The 16,845-nt window shown below is 49.6% G+C and overlaps 1 protein-coding gene across 2 annotated transcripts in view; it reads right to left on the reverse strand.

Annotated features, from left to right (window-relative positions):
- Positions 1-550: 550 nt before the first annotated feature.
- Positions 551-16,845, reverse strand: part of EPHB1 (EPH receptor B1) — a gene marked incomplete at both ends in the record, with an annotated part of 421,851 nt that continues 405,556 nt past the window's right edge. For both annotated transcript variants that reach the window (XM_082655000.1, XM_082654999.1), the window contains 4 exons: positions 551-659; positions 4,059-4,214; positions 6,091-6,284; positions 12,755-12,904. In XM_082655000.1, coding sequence (XP_082511126.1) covers positions 551-659; positions 4,059-4,214; positions 6,091-6,284; positions 12,755-12,904 — 609 coding nt within the window. The remainder of the gene's footprint in view (positions 660-4,058; positions 4,215-6,090; positions 6,285-12,754; positions 12,905-16,845) is intronic.

Raw genomic sequence — 16,845 nt, forward strand, 5'->3', positions numbered from 1 at the left:
GTCCTTTGGCAACTGACAGAACATCTGGAGACTCAGGAGCTGGGGTTTGTTTGAAGAAACTTCCCTACACGAGTCATGAGCAAAGGGAGATGGATGTGGGGGGAGGGTGAGGACTCAGGGAGGAGGACAAAAGGAGAAAAGAAAAGAATGTCATTGGTGAGGAAGAAAATGGGAAATTGCTTCTGTTTCTTCCCTCTACCTCCTTCCCTTTCTTCTTGTAGATGGATGACTCCAGCCCACCCAGGGTGGGAGCTGTGTTCACGCTTGGTGCCCCAGACACATATTGTTTTGTCTTCACTTCCGTCAAACATCACCTTTGTGTATTTTTATTCTTACATATTTGGTTTCCCACGTCATCTTAAACCTGCGTCTGTCACTGAGAAATGAAGGTTGCCTATTAGGAATAGGTCCAGTTTATTCTTCGTTGATGAGAATGCATTTCTCAGCTGAAAAGCCAGTCTCTCCAGGACATTCCACAGTGGTCAACCTCTGGTTCCCCCCCGAGCCTGGTCCTTTTCCTTCCTCTCCTCCCCACAGAAAACGAGAGTTCTCATGCCATTGCCGTTGGTGATTGACTCATCTGGACCCTCATAGACAGGATGCTGTTCAGGATCTTCTTCTGATGACCTGCCAAGGTGACGCCTATTCTCAGGAGGTCTCTAGGTGGGAAAAAGCCACAAAAGAAGGCACGTTAGTGCTTTTCACAGATCAAAACTCATCACAGAAGGCAAGCTCCTGATAATAGTGGGGTAGGCAAATAAAAGTGTTTAAACTCTAATGAGCCCAAGTTTACCCGAGTCTGAAAAACACCTAACTAGATATTCTCTTGCTCTATCTCACTTCCTCCAAGCAGTGGCCCCCACCTCCAATGCCCCCTCCAACTTAGATGACCCTGGAAGTGCTGTGCCTTGTTGCTTGCCTGCGGGTTCTGGAGCAGCCCTTTCTTGTGTCCATGACCCTAGGTGGGCTAGAACTTTCCTCTGCTATTTTTTTTTTAACAATGCAAGCACACACTGTATGGGGCTTCAGTTATTCTGTGAGGTTTCTGCCTAAATTAGTGATCGCCCACTGTGATTGAAAAGATGTGAGGCTTGCCTGGTTTTCTGATGTTTTCCCCTGAGTTTCCATTTTCTGCCTCTGTTTGAATTTTAACGTCATGAATTTTTAAGAAGGGTGATCTCAAAATAACTTTCAAATATCTGCCCGAGCAGGAATCCAAGGAAGATGTTTAGGGTAGGGATTTGCACTGGATTCATCTCTGAACTGTGAATCTTAATATGAACAAGTTCATGGCTTATACTTATCTTTGGGGAGACCCATACATCTTTTTTTAGTTAATAATATTACAGTACTTGAGTGCTTCCCATGTGCCATATACTAACTTATTTATACCTATGGAAGCATTTCATAAAAACTGTCAAACCACTCAGAGTCAATGATAATAATTTACCAGCCATCATTTCTCATGTGTGTCCTGCAGGCAGACAATAGGCCAGTTGCCTTGTATGTACTATTCCACTTACCTCTTAGCACAAACCAAGAGGTGGGCACTATTATCATTTGCCCCTTTCTAGAGTAGGGGTCAGAGAAGTTAAGTAACATGCTCAAGATCACACAGCAGGTAAGCAGTGGAGGAGCTGGGCTTCAAATTCAGGATGGCCTGGCTCTCAGCCACCCTGCAGGGCTGCTCTCAGAATTCTTCTAACGTCCTGACTGTATTCCCTGAGGACACCCCTGCCGCAGCCGAGCAGATCGCTCTGTGCACTGTGCACAAGGTGTATGAGGAGGCCCCTGTGCTGGGCCCCCGTCCACAATGCCTGCGCTCTCCTGACCCCTCCTTTCAGCTGGCTCTCAGTCCCCCGAGGGCTGTCACTGGTCTAGATTGTCAAATTGCCCACGTCTTTTCAGCACACAAGTTTGAGAGGTATGCTTGGATTTTGAATTCACAAATGGTCCCTCAATCTACTTTATTTACGTACACATATTCTTTTCCTGCCTTTTTTCTCTCAAGTAGCAAACGAGAGTGCTCCAATAGTGTGTGGACATTTTTTACTTTGAAGTAAATCCCTTACTTTTCAGTTTCACTTTCCTTTTATTTTTCCTCTAGCTCTTTTTCATGTGGCTATTCCCAGACTGAGGGAATTACTCCATTTGACTCCTTCAGTTTGTGGGGGATCAGGTGATGATGGTCCCCGTACGCAGCCCCAGGACAGTGGGAAAGCAGGCGCAGCCCTGCCTTCATGGACGCCCACTCTGCCCCTGAGCCCCGGCATGCTTTTCAGCTCTGTGGGCTGGGAAAGCTGGTTCTCCACTGGGAAGGGGTTAGTGTTTATTTTTGGTGTCTGACGATAACTCATAATGGTAAGGACGTTTTTAGGCATCACCAGGAAATGAACTCAGGTTTGAAAAAGTGAATTCTGGTGTTGAGTGGATCCAAGGCTAGAGGCACATCCAAGTCATTTCCTGGGAGAAACTGGAGGTTCCATCATTTCAGGCAAGAATAAACTTGAGAGACATGAAGCTGGACTCTATGAAGACTGACTGCAGAGCCGGAATCTGGGTTGGAAGGCTGACTTTCAATAAGCCATCCCCCTGGGGCTCAACTACTCAGGATGGATGACCCCCGCCTCTCCCCTGGGACTCAGCAACTGGCCTGCCCCAGCAGGGAATCCCAGCACCCAGCACTGAACCTGACACAGAACAGGTGATCAATAAGTGTTTGTCAACTGCCTGGCGGACTGATTTATCCTCTGTCAGGGAAAATGTGTGTCATAGGCTACCAACCCTGGTGCCGTTAGTACACGTCACAGCTGGGCAGCTGGTAAGGTCCCTGCTCTGTGTGTGTGTGTGTGTGTGCGTGTGCGTGTGCGTGTGCGTGTGTGTGTATGTATTCAAAATTCGACTTGCCCACTCTATCCAGTGGTTCCCAAGCTTTGCTGCACATTAGAATCACCTGGGGAGTTTTAACATCCTGATGCCCAGGTCTCACCATGTACCAAATGAATCAGAAGATCTACATTGGGTGTAGGAATCAGACATCAGTAGTTAAAGACGCCCAGGCGACTCCAGGGTGTGTATAGCCAAGTATGGCCCCATGTGGCCCTGGATGGACAGGCTGGAACATATGGACCCGGCAGTCAGGAAAGCAGGCTTCTGTTCCCGCTTTGTCACTCCTGATGGCCGAGTCTTCAGGCACTAACATCACCTCCTTTCTGAATCGCTGAATAGAAGGGGTGGAACTAAATAGAGATTTCCCAAAATGCAGGCCCAGAAAACCCCACCCCTCTGAAATACGCTTCCATGGTATTTAATAATTTTATGTGGGTTTCTTTACTTCGGGATTTCTTACGGCCTTTACAATGCTAATATGTGGAGTGACTCTCCAAGAGAGTGCTAAAGTGCTCAGTATTTCCCAAATTTATTTGACCATGGGACCTTTTTTCCAAGGAGAACCTATTAACATTTCCCAGAGCGGGTACCGCTCAGAACATTCTTGGGGAAATGATGGACTACGTGGGCCTTTAAGACCCTTTCTGGCTCTCATCTGATTTGAATAATTTTAGTTTTTGTATTCTTCCACACTCTTATGGGGGTTGCAGCCTAGAAAATAACTAGTGGGGGATGGAAACGTCGGCTTATTTACAAGCGCTGTCTAAGCACGAAGACAGGCTCCCAGTACATCGGAGATTGCTGCTGAATCAGGCTCTGCCTCTTCCTGCTATGCTGTTTAAAGTGCTGGCTGGCTGTGTTCTTTCCAGCTGGATGCTCTCTTTGATGGGCTGTGTTTAAAAACTTAAACAGAGGAGAGACTCTCAGTGATTAGGCAAATGACATATGGCTGTGACTTTGAAGAACTCTCATTTGGGACCCAGAATAGATCTGGGCCTCCCCACCCCAGCCCTCCGTCTTCCCAAGGCTCTTCCCCACCAGGTCCGATTCTGCGCTGAGGTGGAGCCCTGAGGATGAGGCCAGAAGGCATGACTTGCACCACGGGTGATTGCAGGCAGGGAGCCTTGACCCCACCCATGGGCCGGACAGAGGTGATTCCCGTCACTCACTCCGACGTCATCTGGGTGACCAGCTGGAGGGAGGTGAAGCCGGCGGTGAGGAAGCTGTCCCTGTACTGGACCATTTTGATGGCACTGAGCCAGTCATCCACGGTGGTAAAGGCAGTGAAGTCTGGGATGGAACGGTCGAGCAGGGGCTGGGAAGGCCTGGAAGACAGAGGGGAGTAGGTGACCCCACAGCTGCAGGGGCGCATGGGCAGAGGCACACTCTGGGCGGACGGCAGACTTCATGGAGGTTCAGCACCCCTGGTGGGATGAGGATTATGCAGGAAACCCAGGCTGACCCTTCCTTCCCTACACAATCCTGAACTTGCATGGTTTCTCAAGGCCAGGTGGCCAGTCCCCCTGGCTCTGGGCTCTGTCCCATGCCGGTCAGCCCAGACGGGCAGACTGGCACAGCAGGCAGTCTGAAAGGAAGAGAAGGACCACAACTCCTTTGTAAACTGAAATCTAAGAGCTTCACCAACCAAAGATATGCTCCTTTAACAAATATATAAAGTTCACTGCAACCTCTCCAAATCTATCGGTAACATTTTTTCCTCCGGGTTCCGTCCTCAGCTAACTGAAAGAAATGGAACAGAGCAGCCCACCACTGACCTTCTCGGGCATGTTCTCAAAGCAGAACCCCCCACCCCAGGTACCCAGTCCAGAAATCAGGGTACCATCTTCACATCGCCCTCACTTTCAGCACCCATGCCCAACCCTTCACCAAGTCATAAAGATTTGACCTTCAAAATCTCTCAAACTCAACGTTTCTTTCCACACCATTAGCCTGACTTAAGATGCTCTCTTCTCTACCATGGTTACTACTGCCATGTCCTCCTACCAACTCTGTCTTCATGGTCCCCTCAACAACAGGTCCATGTTATATCCTGGTGCTCTTTAAAATATGGAGATGTGATCCTGACAATAACCCAACTCCTGACCTGATTCATGTCAAACCCTTCAGTGGGTGATCATTGCTCTGAAAACCAAGCTCCGAAGTCTTAGCAGGGCCTAAAGGCTCTGAGTGTCTGTCTCTTGCCCACCTCACCAGCCCCAGTCCCCACCTGGTCCCCCCACAAACTGCACTCCCAACACGCTGGCCCTGTACTTCGCACACTCGGGCCTCTGCACATGCTGTACCCTTGATCTGGAACCCTGACTCTCTACTCCCATCTTCCTTTCATTCAGTTAACGCACCCTCCCTCCTCAGCTCGCAACCAAAATAACAGGCATCAGGGTCGCCTCCCTGACGCCAGACCAAGGTGTATGCTCTCCAAGCATCAGGCACTTCCCTGCCGCACTGGCCAGTGAAGTCTCAGTTTGTATTTCTTTGGGCAATCATCTGATTAATGTTCGCTGCTCCTAAATGATTCTCAGCTCCATGAGGGCATGTCTATCTTGCTTATTCTATACAGCCAGCAAGGGCACAGTGCTTAGCACATAAGCACCCAATAAACTCTGGTCGAAAGGATGAATTAACAAATGAGTTCACTCTGCAAATGTAAAGGAGTGATGTACAGCTGACTGTGGCTGACAGCTGACAGTTCTGTGCATTTGCTTATAACAAATCCAACTGCTCTGAATTTCTTTGTCCCACATCAGTCAGGGCCTTTACCTGTTAATAGGTTGGCCAAGGTTCCAAGTCTGCAGCTCCACCTGCCTCATGCGCTGGTGTGGTTAACAGAAAGGGTGCCTTCCTGAAACAGGATTGCCCACAAGTGGGGTCTCATACCAGTCAGACCAGATACACTCAACTACTACAGAGCCCAGTGCCCAGCCCATCTGAGGCCAATGGAAGGTAGAGATACAGATATGTTATCTTTTCATCTGTCTACAGCCTATGCTGGAGGCAGGGAATATTTCAGAGAGATAGAAGAGGAAAAGGAAGGGAAGAGTCTTGGAACTTCTTCCATCCGTGGATAAGCTCAGCTGTCTCCCCCTTGCTCTCAGTAGACTGAAGGCTAGGAGCCTCGCTCTGGACCCTGCCTGACTGTGAGACCACTCACCCCTAGGAGCCACCCAGTTCCACTAGACTCACACGGCGGTGATGGTTGCCACAGTCTTGAGACTTGCTGGGTTCCGAATCATCTTGTCCAGGGTGTTGACAATCTCTGCAAATCGGGGCCGGCTGTTACGGTCTTTTTGCCAGCAGTCCAGCATGAGCTGGTGTAGAGCAGCTGGGCAGTCCATGGGTGGGGGCAGCCTGTAGTCCTGCTCAATGGCATTGATGACCTGCAGTGACACACATGGGAACAGGTGTGATTGGGGATGAGCCACCAGCCAGTCATTCACAAATTAGCTTCCGAGGATGGAGCCTCCTTACCCCAGGTGCTCCTATACCTCCTGCAGTAAGAGATTTTACATGTACTTGGCTTTTCCCCCTATACTGTGAGTTCCCAGAAAGCAGGGCCCACCTCTTCTTGTGCCTTTGTGTCCCCAGCACCTGGCACAGGGCCTGACATGCACTAGATGGCTGTAAATGTTTACTGAAGAATGGTTTGAGCTTCTCCCTGAGAGGACGTCAGGCCTAATTCTGCCTTATTGGCAGCTGGTGGCGCCAGGGCAGATGAAACAATGGCACATGGGAAACGTGCCAACTATTTGCAAAGGACACCCACCAAAGCCCATCGTGACCTCATCCTTTCACTGCTACGGGAAAAGAAAGTGGGAGAAGGGATCACAATTTGATGGAGGGCCTACTCCATGCCAGGGACCCTCTAGATGCTTCCTAGGCACCTTCTGCCTTAACCTTCATGAGGCAGCGACAGGAATTGGGTAGAAGATAATCTAGTTAAACAAATTGGTTCGGTACAATGACAACAGTGGAAATAACAAGGTGATCCAACATGAATATCTCCAATCAGGTTTTGTTAATTTTCGCAGACTCCAGGGGACAGTTTTGCAAAGATTTTAGGATCTTTAAGTCCTTTTTCTGTTCTTCAGATTGTTGTGTTTTTCACCCTTTACTTCTTAATTTCTAATTCATTTAAAACAATTATGCCTGCTCTGTAATTTATTATAACACAATGGAAGGCCAGGAATACAATGCAGGCCTTAAGATGTTACAAAAATGTGCCTATTGAAATGGAAATATACTCACATTGTAATATTAGGCAAAACAGCAGGCTGCGTAAGTGCAGGTATGGTATAAAGCAGGTATGGTATAAGCTTGCTTTTGTAAAAAAGCAAGAATCAAAACAAAACAAAAACTAATAATTACACACATGCATAGAAAAGTCCTTGGAAGGATCTGTATCATGGAACTAACGGTGGTTGCCTCTGGGCAGGCAGAAACATGAATGCCCTTTGTGTTTTTCTTTTTGTTTCTTTGTATGTTTATTTTCTATAATAATTAGGCATTGACTTTACATTAATATAAACAGTTAAAGCACCTTTAACAACATAGGGAATAATTTGGAGTTCAGGGATTTTCAGGTATTTTTGCCTCTACTTTAAAAAATGTCAGATTCATTTCAACTGATTATTCTTTTTTTTTTACTTTGTAAATTGGTCAGAAAGTGAACATTCTCAATCAATTTATAGTTTTACAAAATCTATGCACAGGATACAGGGCATGAGACGGGGCATGAGATAATATAATAACCTGAAGTCATTAGAGATAATCAAGGTGTATTATTCCTTCTATTCGATGTGGCAGAAAAACAAACAAGCATACAAGCCACACCAATGTGACCACTTTATAAAAAAACAGCAACTGGGAATATGCACTTTTGAATAATATTTTATACCACTAACAAATGTTTATCTTAGCCAGACTGTTGTCAGTCAAATTACCTGTTATCCTCTGAGGAGGGCATTTTAGCCCTATTTTCCCCATGAGGAAATGAATGCACAAACAGGGAAGTCATTTGCCTGAGGGCACGAAGCTACTAAGGGATAGGGTTGGGAAAAAATCACAGGGGTATCTGAGTTTAATTTTTTTTTTAATATTTATTTATTTATTTATCTGTGCCGAGTCTTAGTTGCAGTATGCATGTGGGATCTAGTTCCCTGACCAGTGATCGAACCTGGGCCCCTTGCATTGGGAGCGTGGAGTCTTACCCACTGGACCACCAGGGAAGTCCCTGAGTTTAAGTTTTGAATACCTTGAAACCCACTCTTCCTAGGCTCTGTGGGGATGCCACAGGAATCTCAGCCTGGAGAACAGTCCTTGGAGCTATTTGATGTCTTCACGGTAGGAAACAGGGGTATGGAGCTAAACCAAGTAATCCATGAGGATGAATAGCCTTGCTTAAAACTGGCATCCTTTCCAGCTCCTTCCAAGCAGCCAGATTAAGGGGCCCTGTCACAGAGTCCCCACTCACCAAGGGGACAAGTGGGATTACCCACTGAATGGCCCCACGAGCTCTTTCTGGGCTGCCTAAGGACAAGCTAGGTGGGACCAGCAGGAGGGGCTGGTGTCCAAATTCAACTTCTTTTGGGGGTTAGGGGCCCCCAAAGTCTTCCAGTGTAGGGCAGCTCCTGTTCCCCTTAAACCACTGGCATTGCTGCCCAAATTATTTGATGACCAGATTCCCAAACACCAATGTTCCCCCCAACAAGATTACTCTCCCATCTGCCCGTAAGAGGAAGGAGCCCTCTAAGGGGGCCGCAACTCAGAGGTGTGACCAGCTGACCCGAGCACTCCTGGCAGAGCATCGAGAGACTGGGGACCCAGGCACGTGCTGACTCTTTCGTCTGTGAGCTTTCGACTGGACGCCACTAAGCTGCTTTTCCCCCCAGCTCTTCTGCAGGCCACCTCGTTGGAATTTTTGGAACACCATCCTGGCGTGTGTTTCTGTACTTCCTCTGTTTGTTTGATGTGCTGACTTTCCTTTTAAGAGGACATCAGAGAGTCACTGATTCCTCCTCCCTGCAGGTCCACAGGAGTGTAGCCCCACGCACTGTGTTAGTGATGGTGTGGCATTGCCATCAGGGGCATAGACCTTGGAGGTCTGGGTTCAGATCCTAGTTCCATTTCTTATTAGCTCCAGAAACTTGGGAGAGTCAGTTGACTTCCTGAAACTGCACAGATGGGGGTGTGAGAAGGATTAAATGACACAGTGAGGTGATGCGCAGTGAGCACCACACATATGAGTAGAAAGAATCCCATCATCACATGGAGGCTGTCACTGCGGCCACGTCTATTACAGTGGAGGTCTTCTCTTCAAAGAGGGTTGCTGTTCTGCTGCCGGCCAACTGGAGGTCCAGGAAGATGGTGTTTGGGAAGCACCAAGCATGTAGTGGGGACTTGGTAAATGCCACCTCCCTCTCTGTATCTCACCTTTCAGGACAGAGGATAGAGGAGCCCCCTTCCCATGCTCTTGTTTACAAATGGGACTTTATTCCATTTGCTATTTTTTTTTTTTAATGTTTGGCCCCGCCTCGCAGCTTGAGGGATGTTAGTTCCTGACCAGGGATCGAACCCATGCCCTTGGGAGTGAAAAATCGGAAAGCACAGAGTCCTAACCACTGGACCACCAGGGAATTCCTATTTGCTATTTCTTCTAGATAACTTTGTTGTTATTACTCGAATAGATGCTCTGGGAGCATTGACGCTTCTTGCACATATGAAAAAAATAAAAGCTTTACCCTCCACTCCAAAGAAAAAGTACTACGTCATTAATTGCTGTATGGGTAATATTTATCTAGTCAAGTCTTTCTCTGAAGCACTATGCCTTTGGAGATTTTTGTTCTTTTTAAGGATCTGGGTGTTTTCTAAATTTTCCAAATACATATAACTTACAATCGAATTAAAACATCGTTATTTTGAAAAAGGAATTGTAGTCCTCTAATGGGGCTTTGGGATCACTCCCTGTCATGCCTGCTTCACTGGCAGGTATGGAGAAAACAGGTAGGAGGCAGGAGAACCACTTTCAGTCCAAACGCCAGTGACTGCGTCTGCATTGTGAAGAAAGATATGGCCCAAGCTTGGGGGCAGAGGGGGTCCTGCTGAGCAGAATAGAAAAATCAGAGCGAGTCCTGGGCCCCTTTCCTTGGTCCACAACAGGATGAGATAAATGGATGCTGAAAAGACTGGAGATTGAAATGAGATCAGATGGCGTCTCCAGACAGAAGGTGATGGCGAGTGTGGCAGCGAGAACCAGTCTCGGCAGCTGTCACGGAGCAGGGCTGACTTGCTTTGAATGGTCTGCAGCAAAGGGATGGGGTGAGGGCTGCCTTTGCTCACCTGTACCCCGAGATGGCAGGTGCGGGTATTAGGTGGGGACCAGGGACAGGTGGTCTGGACTGGGGACCAGGGCTGGAGCTCCTCTGGGAAAGGAGCAGGGCCCCTCCCCTTGCTCTCCTGTCCCCAGAGGGGCTCCTGGCTGCCCCCAGACGTGCACTTTTCATTAGTGAAGTTGGGCGGTGGGCGGGCTTCCTCGACCTTCCATGCGGAGGGAGAAAAGTGGAGGAGCTCAGAGCAGTGGAGGATCCAGGGCAGAGGGGGTTAAGATGAGCTCTGATGTTTCAGTAAAACCACAGCTTCTCCCCACAGACACTGCCACTCTCATTATCTCTGTCAATCAGATCCAAGCCGTAGAACTTCCAAGTTCTCTCTCTGGCTGACAAACTCTGTACATGTTCAAAGACCTTCCTGGGCTCCGGAAGCCCAATTACCAGCACTCTGACTTGCCTCTGCAATTCTCTTTCGTAAAGCCTTTCAATTGTCATCTGTAAAATCCTTTATTGCCACCACCTCAGTGGTTTCTGATGAGTCGGGCTGCAGCCCGAGCTGCTGGGAGCCCCTCCTGCCTCTCTCCCAGGCTGGGTCAGAAGATACCTTCTGAATGGGCAAAAGTCACCCTCCGCCTTCCACAGAGAGTGGAATGGTACTTGGAACAATGCTGAGAGGCTTTATTTTGGAGAAATACAATAAAATTAGAATAAACAGCTACTTTGCAGATGTCCTTATTCCCTTTGAGGCCCAGGTCAAGTGTCAAATATCTGGAAACCTTCCTTACCTCCCCCCAAAATGTTCCCACAGGCCTGTGTATGTGCCACTGGGCTATAAACCCCCCCAAGAACAGAGCCGACAAGCACAATGCTTAGTCACAGTTAGCATACCCTGAGTGTTCGTTGAATGAATGATTTGGGAATTCTGGAAGTCTAATATCAGAAACTTCACTTGTTTTCAGCAGAGGTGAATGCATTTGCTGAGAATATCTTGAATGTCAAATCTTGCCTGTCAGAGTTTCATAATCCGTTCCATGTGTGCTGAATTGAGCTTAATCGGATTACAGTCTCCGGGCAGGACAAAATGGGTCTGCGTTTTCCGGCTAACGTTTATTACTCATCTAGCTGACAGTATGGACAAAACCAGGGTGCACTTGATTTCATGAAAGCAGCCTTGGCATCAATTCCAACACTTACCGATTTGACATGCTACAGGAGCAGAGACAAAGCATGGATAATCAGAGATAATAGAGGACCTAGATGCCACACATGGTCGGCAGCAGGACCTGGTTAAGGACGCAGCCATTTCACCTGCTCTGGGCTGAAGCCACTCTACCCACTGTCACGGCAGCACCCAGCTCCCATTTTGGCTCATTGGAAAGTGCTTCCTGGACTCCCAGATGGCCACCTTTCTCAACCTTATGAGCGACAGCCATGGCTCGGAACGTCTGTCTGGATAGAGGGCTGGCTGGGGGCAGACTTCTCCAGTTTACGAGTAACGAAGAGCCTACCCACTCTGTAGGTGCTTATGGGGTGGCTGGTTTCCCCATCTGGACTGGGCCAGCTCTGCCTCTTCTTGCTTGGAAGTTGGGAAAGATAATAACTGTCCCCCGAGGTGATGGGAAGAGCAAGCAGAGAACAGAGGTAACACTGACACTGCAGACTCTCCAAGGGGAGGGCATGTATTCAGAACACAAAGGAGGAGTGGCCCTGGGGAACAGCCCAGGGTCCAAGGCAGTGGGGGAATCCAGGTAGGATTTTGACTGGTACCTTACCAAAGCAAATCATCCTCAAAGTCTTCCTACCTTTTAGTAATTATGTAGCAAAGGGTCCCCTCTGGAACACCTCCCCAAAATGCCTCTGCTTAAAGCATCTCAGATGGCCCTTTCCTTTCCCCCTGTCCCTTGTGAGTGGCCTGGAGGGTTGTTGCTGACCTCCACTCAGACAGGTCCCCTCCTGAGGCCCATCTGAAGCTGACCAGCCTTGGGACTCTCACTCAGCACCTCCTTCACTGACAGGTGACACAGACTCCCAGAAGAGCGGATTCTCAGGAAAGAAGGGCTTTTACGATTAATTCCTCTCTTTAAAGCGGAGAGGTGTGAGTCCCAGACAGAAGCTGCAGCTGGCTCAACACAGCACATCTGTCAGAGCAGAGCAGCCTGGAAGCCAGGCCCGCCCTCCCACCAGCACGGCTTCCCTTCCTTTACACGTGATGATGGAGCTCTGAAGTGGGGTAGAATTTCCTGATTCACTTTGGGCCTGATCTATTCATGGTTCCTGGCCATTCGAAACCAGCCCATTGTCTCCTGCATTGCCCTGGGCATCTTTACAGGCTTTGGGGTCATGCTGGGCTCTTTGATTAGTTCAAATATTGGTGCCAAGGCGATCCAATATCCCCTACCCTGGACACCTCACGTTCACGTTCTGAGGCCCCAAGCAGAAAACAGATAGGTGGGCTTGGCATGCCATGGCCTGTGGGACCCCTGGGGTAAGGGTTGTAGCAGCCAGGTGCCACTGACACTCACATCTTGGTTGGACATATCCCAATAGGGTCTCTCTCCAAACGACATGACTTCCCACATGACAATCCCGTAGCTCCAGACGTCGCTGGCAGACGTGAACTTGCGGTAGGCGATGGCCTCTGGAGCCGTCCATCTCACGGGGATCTTGCCTCCCTGTGGGAAGGAGAAACCTGGTCAGCCCAACCGTAGGGTTCCTAGCTGAAGGTGCGTGAGAATAAAGTGGGCACCGTGCCGTGACAGGCAGGTGATGCTCTGCTGTCCCGCAGCATGTATGAGTCACAACACTTGGGCCAGAAGGAAGCAAAACAAGCAAACACGAAGGCAGTGATTGGTAATACCTCCTGGGACACCCCTGACTACAAGATCACGCTGCGCCGCCCCTCTGCCCCACTTGCCTTGTGCTCCAGCCCTGGGGGACAGGTTTTCCTCACTCTGCAGCCTGCAGGCAGCCCCAGCTGCACTGAGTTTACCGGGCCCAGAGCGGATAGATGCTGGCTCTCCTCCCTGCCCTTCTGTGCAGGTCGACATGCAGAGCTGCAGACACATTGTTCTAAAGGGCCACCCTTAGGTTTGTTTCTCCATTTTACCCTCCGATCCCACCCTGGGAGTTTCCACTTCGGCTCTCTGCTTGGCCTTTGGTTTGTCCGCCAGAACTTGGCCTGTTTTGTTTACCTAAGGCGTTGCTATCCATCCATCCATCCATGCACCCCGTCAACAAATAGGCAAGAAGCACTGCTTTGTGCCAGGCCCTTTCTGAGGAGCTGGTGTCCCAGGGCTGAGCCAGCCAGGGGCCCTGCCCTCAAGCTGGGCAAGCATGGGGAGGCAGACAAGAAAACAGAAACTTAATACATATTGTTAACAAGGTGGAAAGTGATGAGGGTGAGGCCGAGGCAGATACGGGGTGTTCTGAGAACCAGAGGAAACTCCCTAACATAGGAAGGGGTCAGGGAAGGTGGACAGGAGCGGTCAGAAGGGCAGTTTCCTGAAGCCTTTGGCCAGGTGTGGATACCAGTATTGTCCCTTTCTACCTGTGTGACCTAGGGCAAGTTATCTAACCTCTCTGTGCCTCTGTATCTCATTGCCAAAATGGGGGTAGTGATCACACTTACACAGTCAGGTCATCATGAGGATAAGTGGATTACGATCCATCTAGTGCTGGGGCAGGGCCTGGCGTAGAGGGTCCACGCTATACACGTGGTAACTAGTTAATCAGGCAGAGTGTGGGGAGGAGGGAAGTCCAGGCAGAGAGCAGCCTGTGCAGATGCTGGGGTAACAGAGAAGATGGTAACTGCCAGCAATGCAGGATGGCTAGAGCACGGAACTCTCACGGGGGAAATAGAGGGGAGCAGAGAGCAGAGCAGCTCTGTAGGGCACTGATGCCACTTACGGGGGTGGAGTTCATCATTCTCTAGAACAAATGGTCCTCATTTTCAATTCTCCAGGCCAAATATTGGACTTCACTCCCACGGCCCCGTTGCGATGCCTGGGCTATGAGACCTGAAGCTCCCTATCTCCTCCCCCTTCTCATCTGCCTCCTGCCTCAGCTGAAGGAGGTTATTTTTATACTGACCATTCCCACGATCTGTTCAAATCACCAGAAACATGTGTTGGACTTTAGCAAAAATACCTTAAAAATGTATAAATGGAGGGCTTCCCTGGTGGCGCAGTGGTTGAGAGTCTGCCTGCCAATGCAGGGGACACGGGTTCGTGCCCCAGTCTGGGAAGATCACACATGCCGCAGAGCGGCTGGGTCTCTGAGCCATGGCCGCTGAGGCTGCGCGTCCAGAGCCTGTGCTCCGCAACAAGAGAGGCCAAAACAGTGAGAGGCCCGCATACCGCAAAAAAAAAAAAATGTATAAGTGGTTAATCTGAGCACGAGTGAGAGAAAAAGCAGCAAACTGCAAAGTGTATTTTTACCTGGTTTCCTACCCGGGGTCTGGGAGGAATAAAGGCTGTCTGGCCCCGACCTCCCCAGGCACACATCCAGCTTTCTGCCAAGAAGACAGCCCTGATTTCCCCCAGGAGATGGCAGGCTTTTGTGGTGGGAGACATTCTCAGCTCAAATGCCAGCAACGTGACAAATGCCTGGAGGGCAGGCTTGGGCTGCGAGGCAACAGGAGGCTCTGTTCTCACCATTCCCCAAAACATGAATGAATTTACTGGCTTTATCTCCTCGGTACCATGGCTGGGAAGAGAGGTAGAAAACTCAGCCAGCGACCAGGGAGTTGTCAGACACCTGAGGCAGGTGTCTGACAGCGCAGGGACCCCATGCTGTGTGTCCCCATTAGGGGAGGTGGTATTGCCACACCTGGAGGGCGCCTGGGGCTCCCCCAGAGGGGAGCAGTTTCTGGTCTCTCAATACACCTGGGTTACTTGAGGTAGGAGAGAGCAGTGTGAGTGTGAGTGTGTGTGTGTGTGTGTGTGTGAGAGAGAGAGAGAGAGAGAGAGAGAGAGAGAGGGAGAGAGAGGGAATGAGACTCTGTGAGTGAGAACTTACCAGTGTGTGTGACAGAGAGACAGAGAGAAAACTTGGCCGTGTAGGTCTGTGGGTAAAAGAGAGTTAGGGCTTATCTTTTATGCATCTGTTTGTGTCAGAGAGAGGAGGGAGAGGAGACGAAAGTGTGATTCTTCTGAACTTCAAAGAGGAAATGTGGGAGTCTGAAGGTGTCCTCTCTCCCGAGTCTGGAGCAGACCCCAGGGGCCACCAGTGACAGCTGTTGAGCCCTCCCTCCTGCATGTCAAGTAGCAGTGCCAGGCCCACTGACACGCCTCAGCCCTCCTGCCACCTTGCGCTGTTGGGCCTCACTGAACACGGAGTTTGGCCTGTCACTACCCCGCCCCCATCCCAGCAGGTGGCAGAGGCTTTGAGAAGAGTGGCCGGACAGGCAGGTGACAGCTTGTCACCACCGGCCCTCTGCCACGAGAGCAGGGGGCGCTGACCTCCAAGGCAGCCAGGGGAGCATGGGGATGGGTGTTTTCCTTCTGGGAGTTTTCGATTTCCTCTCAGCCTTTCAAACATCATGTCATCAGCGTTGCCTTCTGATGTTCAGAGGTAATTATGGTGATGATTATTTAACCTATCTTCAATGACATGAAAGGAAATCTATTAATGTAGATGATGGTGACCAGCTCCATGCAGGGGACTAGGAGAAAAGGAAGTGGGATAGTGTTGCAGCCACCAGGGCTTCTGTTAGTGAGGGAAGTTTTCTTGCCTGAAGAGGAGTCTGGACTGGAAAGTCCAAGGCCAAGGTATTCCTGTGACTGCAAAGTTCTCTGAGGGTCCCAGTTATTACCAATGCAGGCATGAGGAAGGAGCATAAGGAAGGAGTGGTTTGCTCTGTTGAATGGGAAGAAGCATGAGGGAAGAATTCTCAGGGGATGGAGAACAGGCGAGACTCTCTGGAAGGAATCTGTGTCCACGTGGGCAAGAGGGGACAACACCGAGCTTGCAGAGAGCATTGTCCCCTGCAGAGGTTCCTCAAAGCACCAGATGACTCGATGCCCCCAGGGATGCTGAAGTTGCAGGTGTGCATTCGGCAGGGACCTGGTTCCCCCAGAGCTGCATCAGGGGGGCACTGTTGGCATGTGGGGGAGGGAGAAGAGGCGTGGAGGGAGAGGCATCTCACCGCTATCAGTGTACTTCCTACACTGACCTTCCAGGTAAAGCTTGGCATTGAATGGTTGTGCTGCCCAGAAATTCTTCAAAAGTTTAACATCTCTAAAAGTTTGCTTCAGGATAATCATGCCTTAATTCAGGTATGAGACAAACTATAAAGATCGTGTGTGTGTTTTGTGTGTGTTTTGTGTGTGTGTGTTTGATAAAGTAGGAGATGATGTCTGGCAGCAGATGAATTTTAACCTAGCCATCTGCAGGGGCACCTGCTGATAACTTACATCTACACCTGCCACCAGGAGTGACGCCAACAGGTAGAAGGTTCCAGCATAGAGGTACTTTAGTCCCTCAGCCTCAGCCAGCCTGCAACAAGCATCTATGCAGCACCCACTCTGCCTGGCACCCGGCTGGGAACCTGGCAGTGACGAGACTCAACCCTACTCTCAAGGAGTGAAGGATATCTCCAGTGCCACCCAGACAG

The sequence above is a fragment of the Grampus griseus genome (genome assembly GCF_964374135.1).
Source record: "Grampus griseus genome assembly, chromosome: 5".
Classification (NCBI taxonomy): domain Eukaryota; kingdom Metazoa; phylum Chordata; class Mammalia; order Artiodactyla; family Delphinidae; genus Grampus; species Grampus griseus.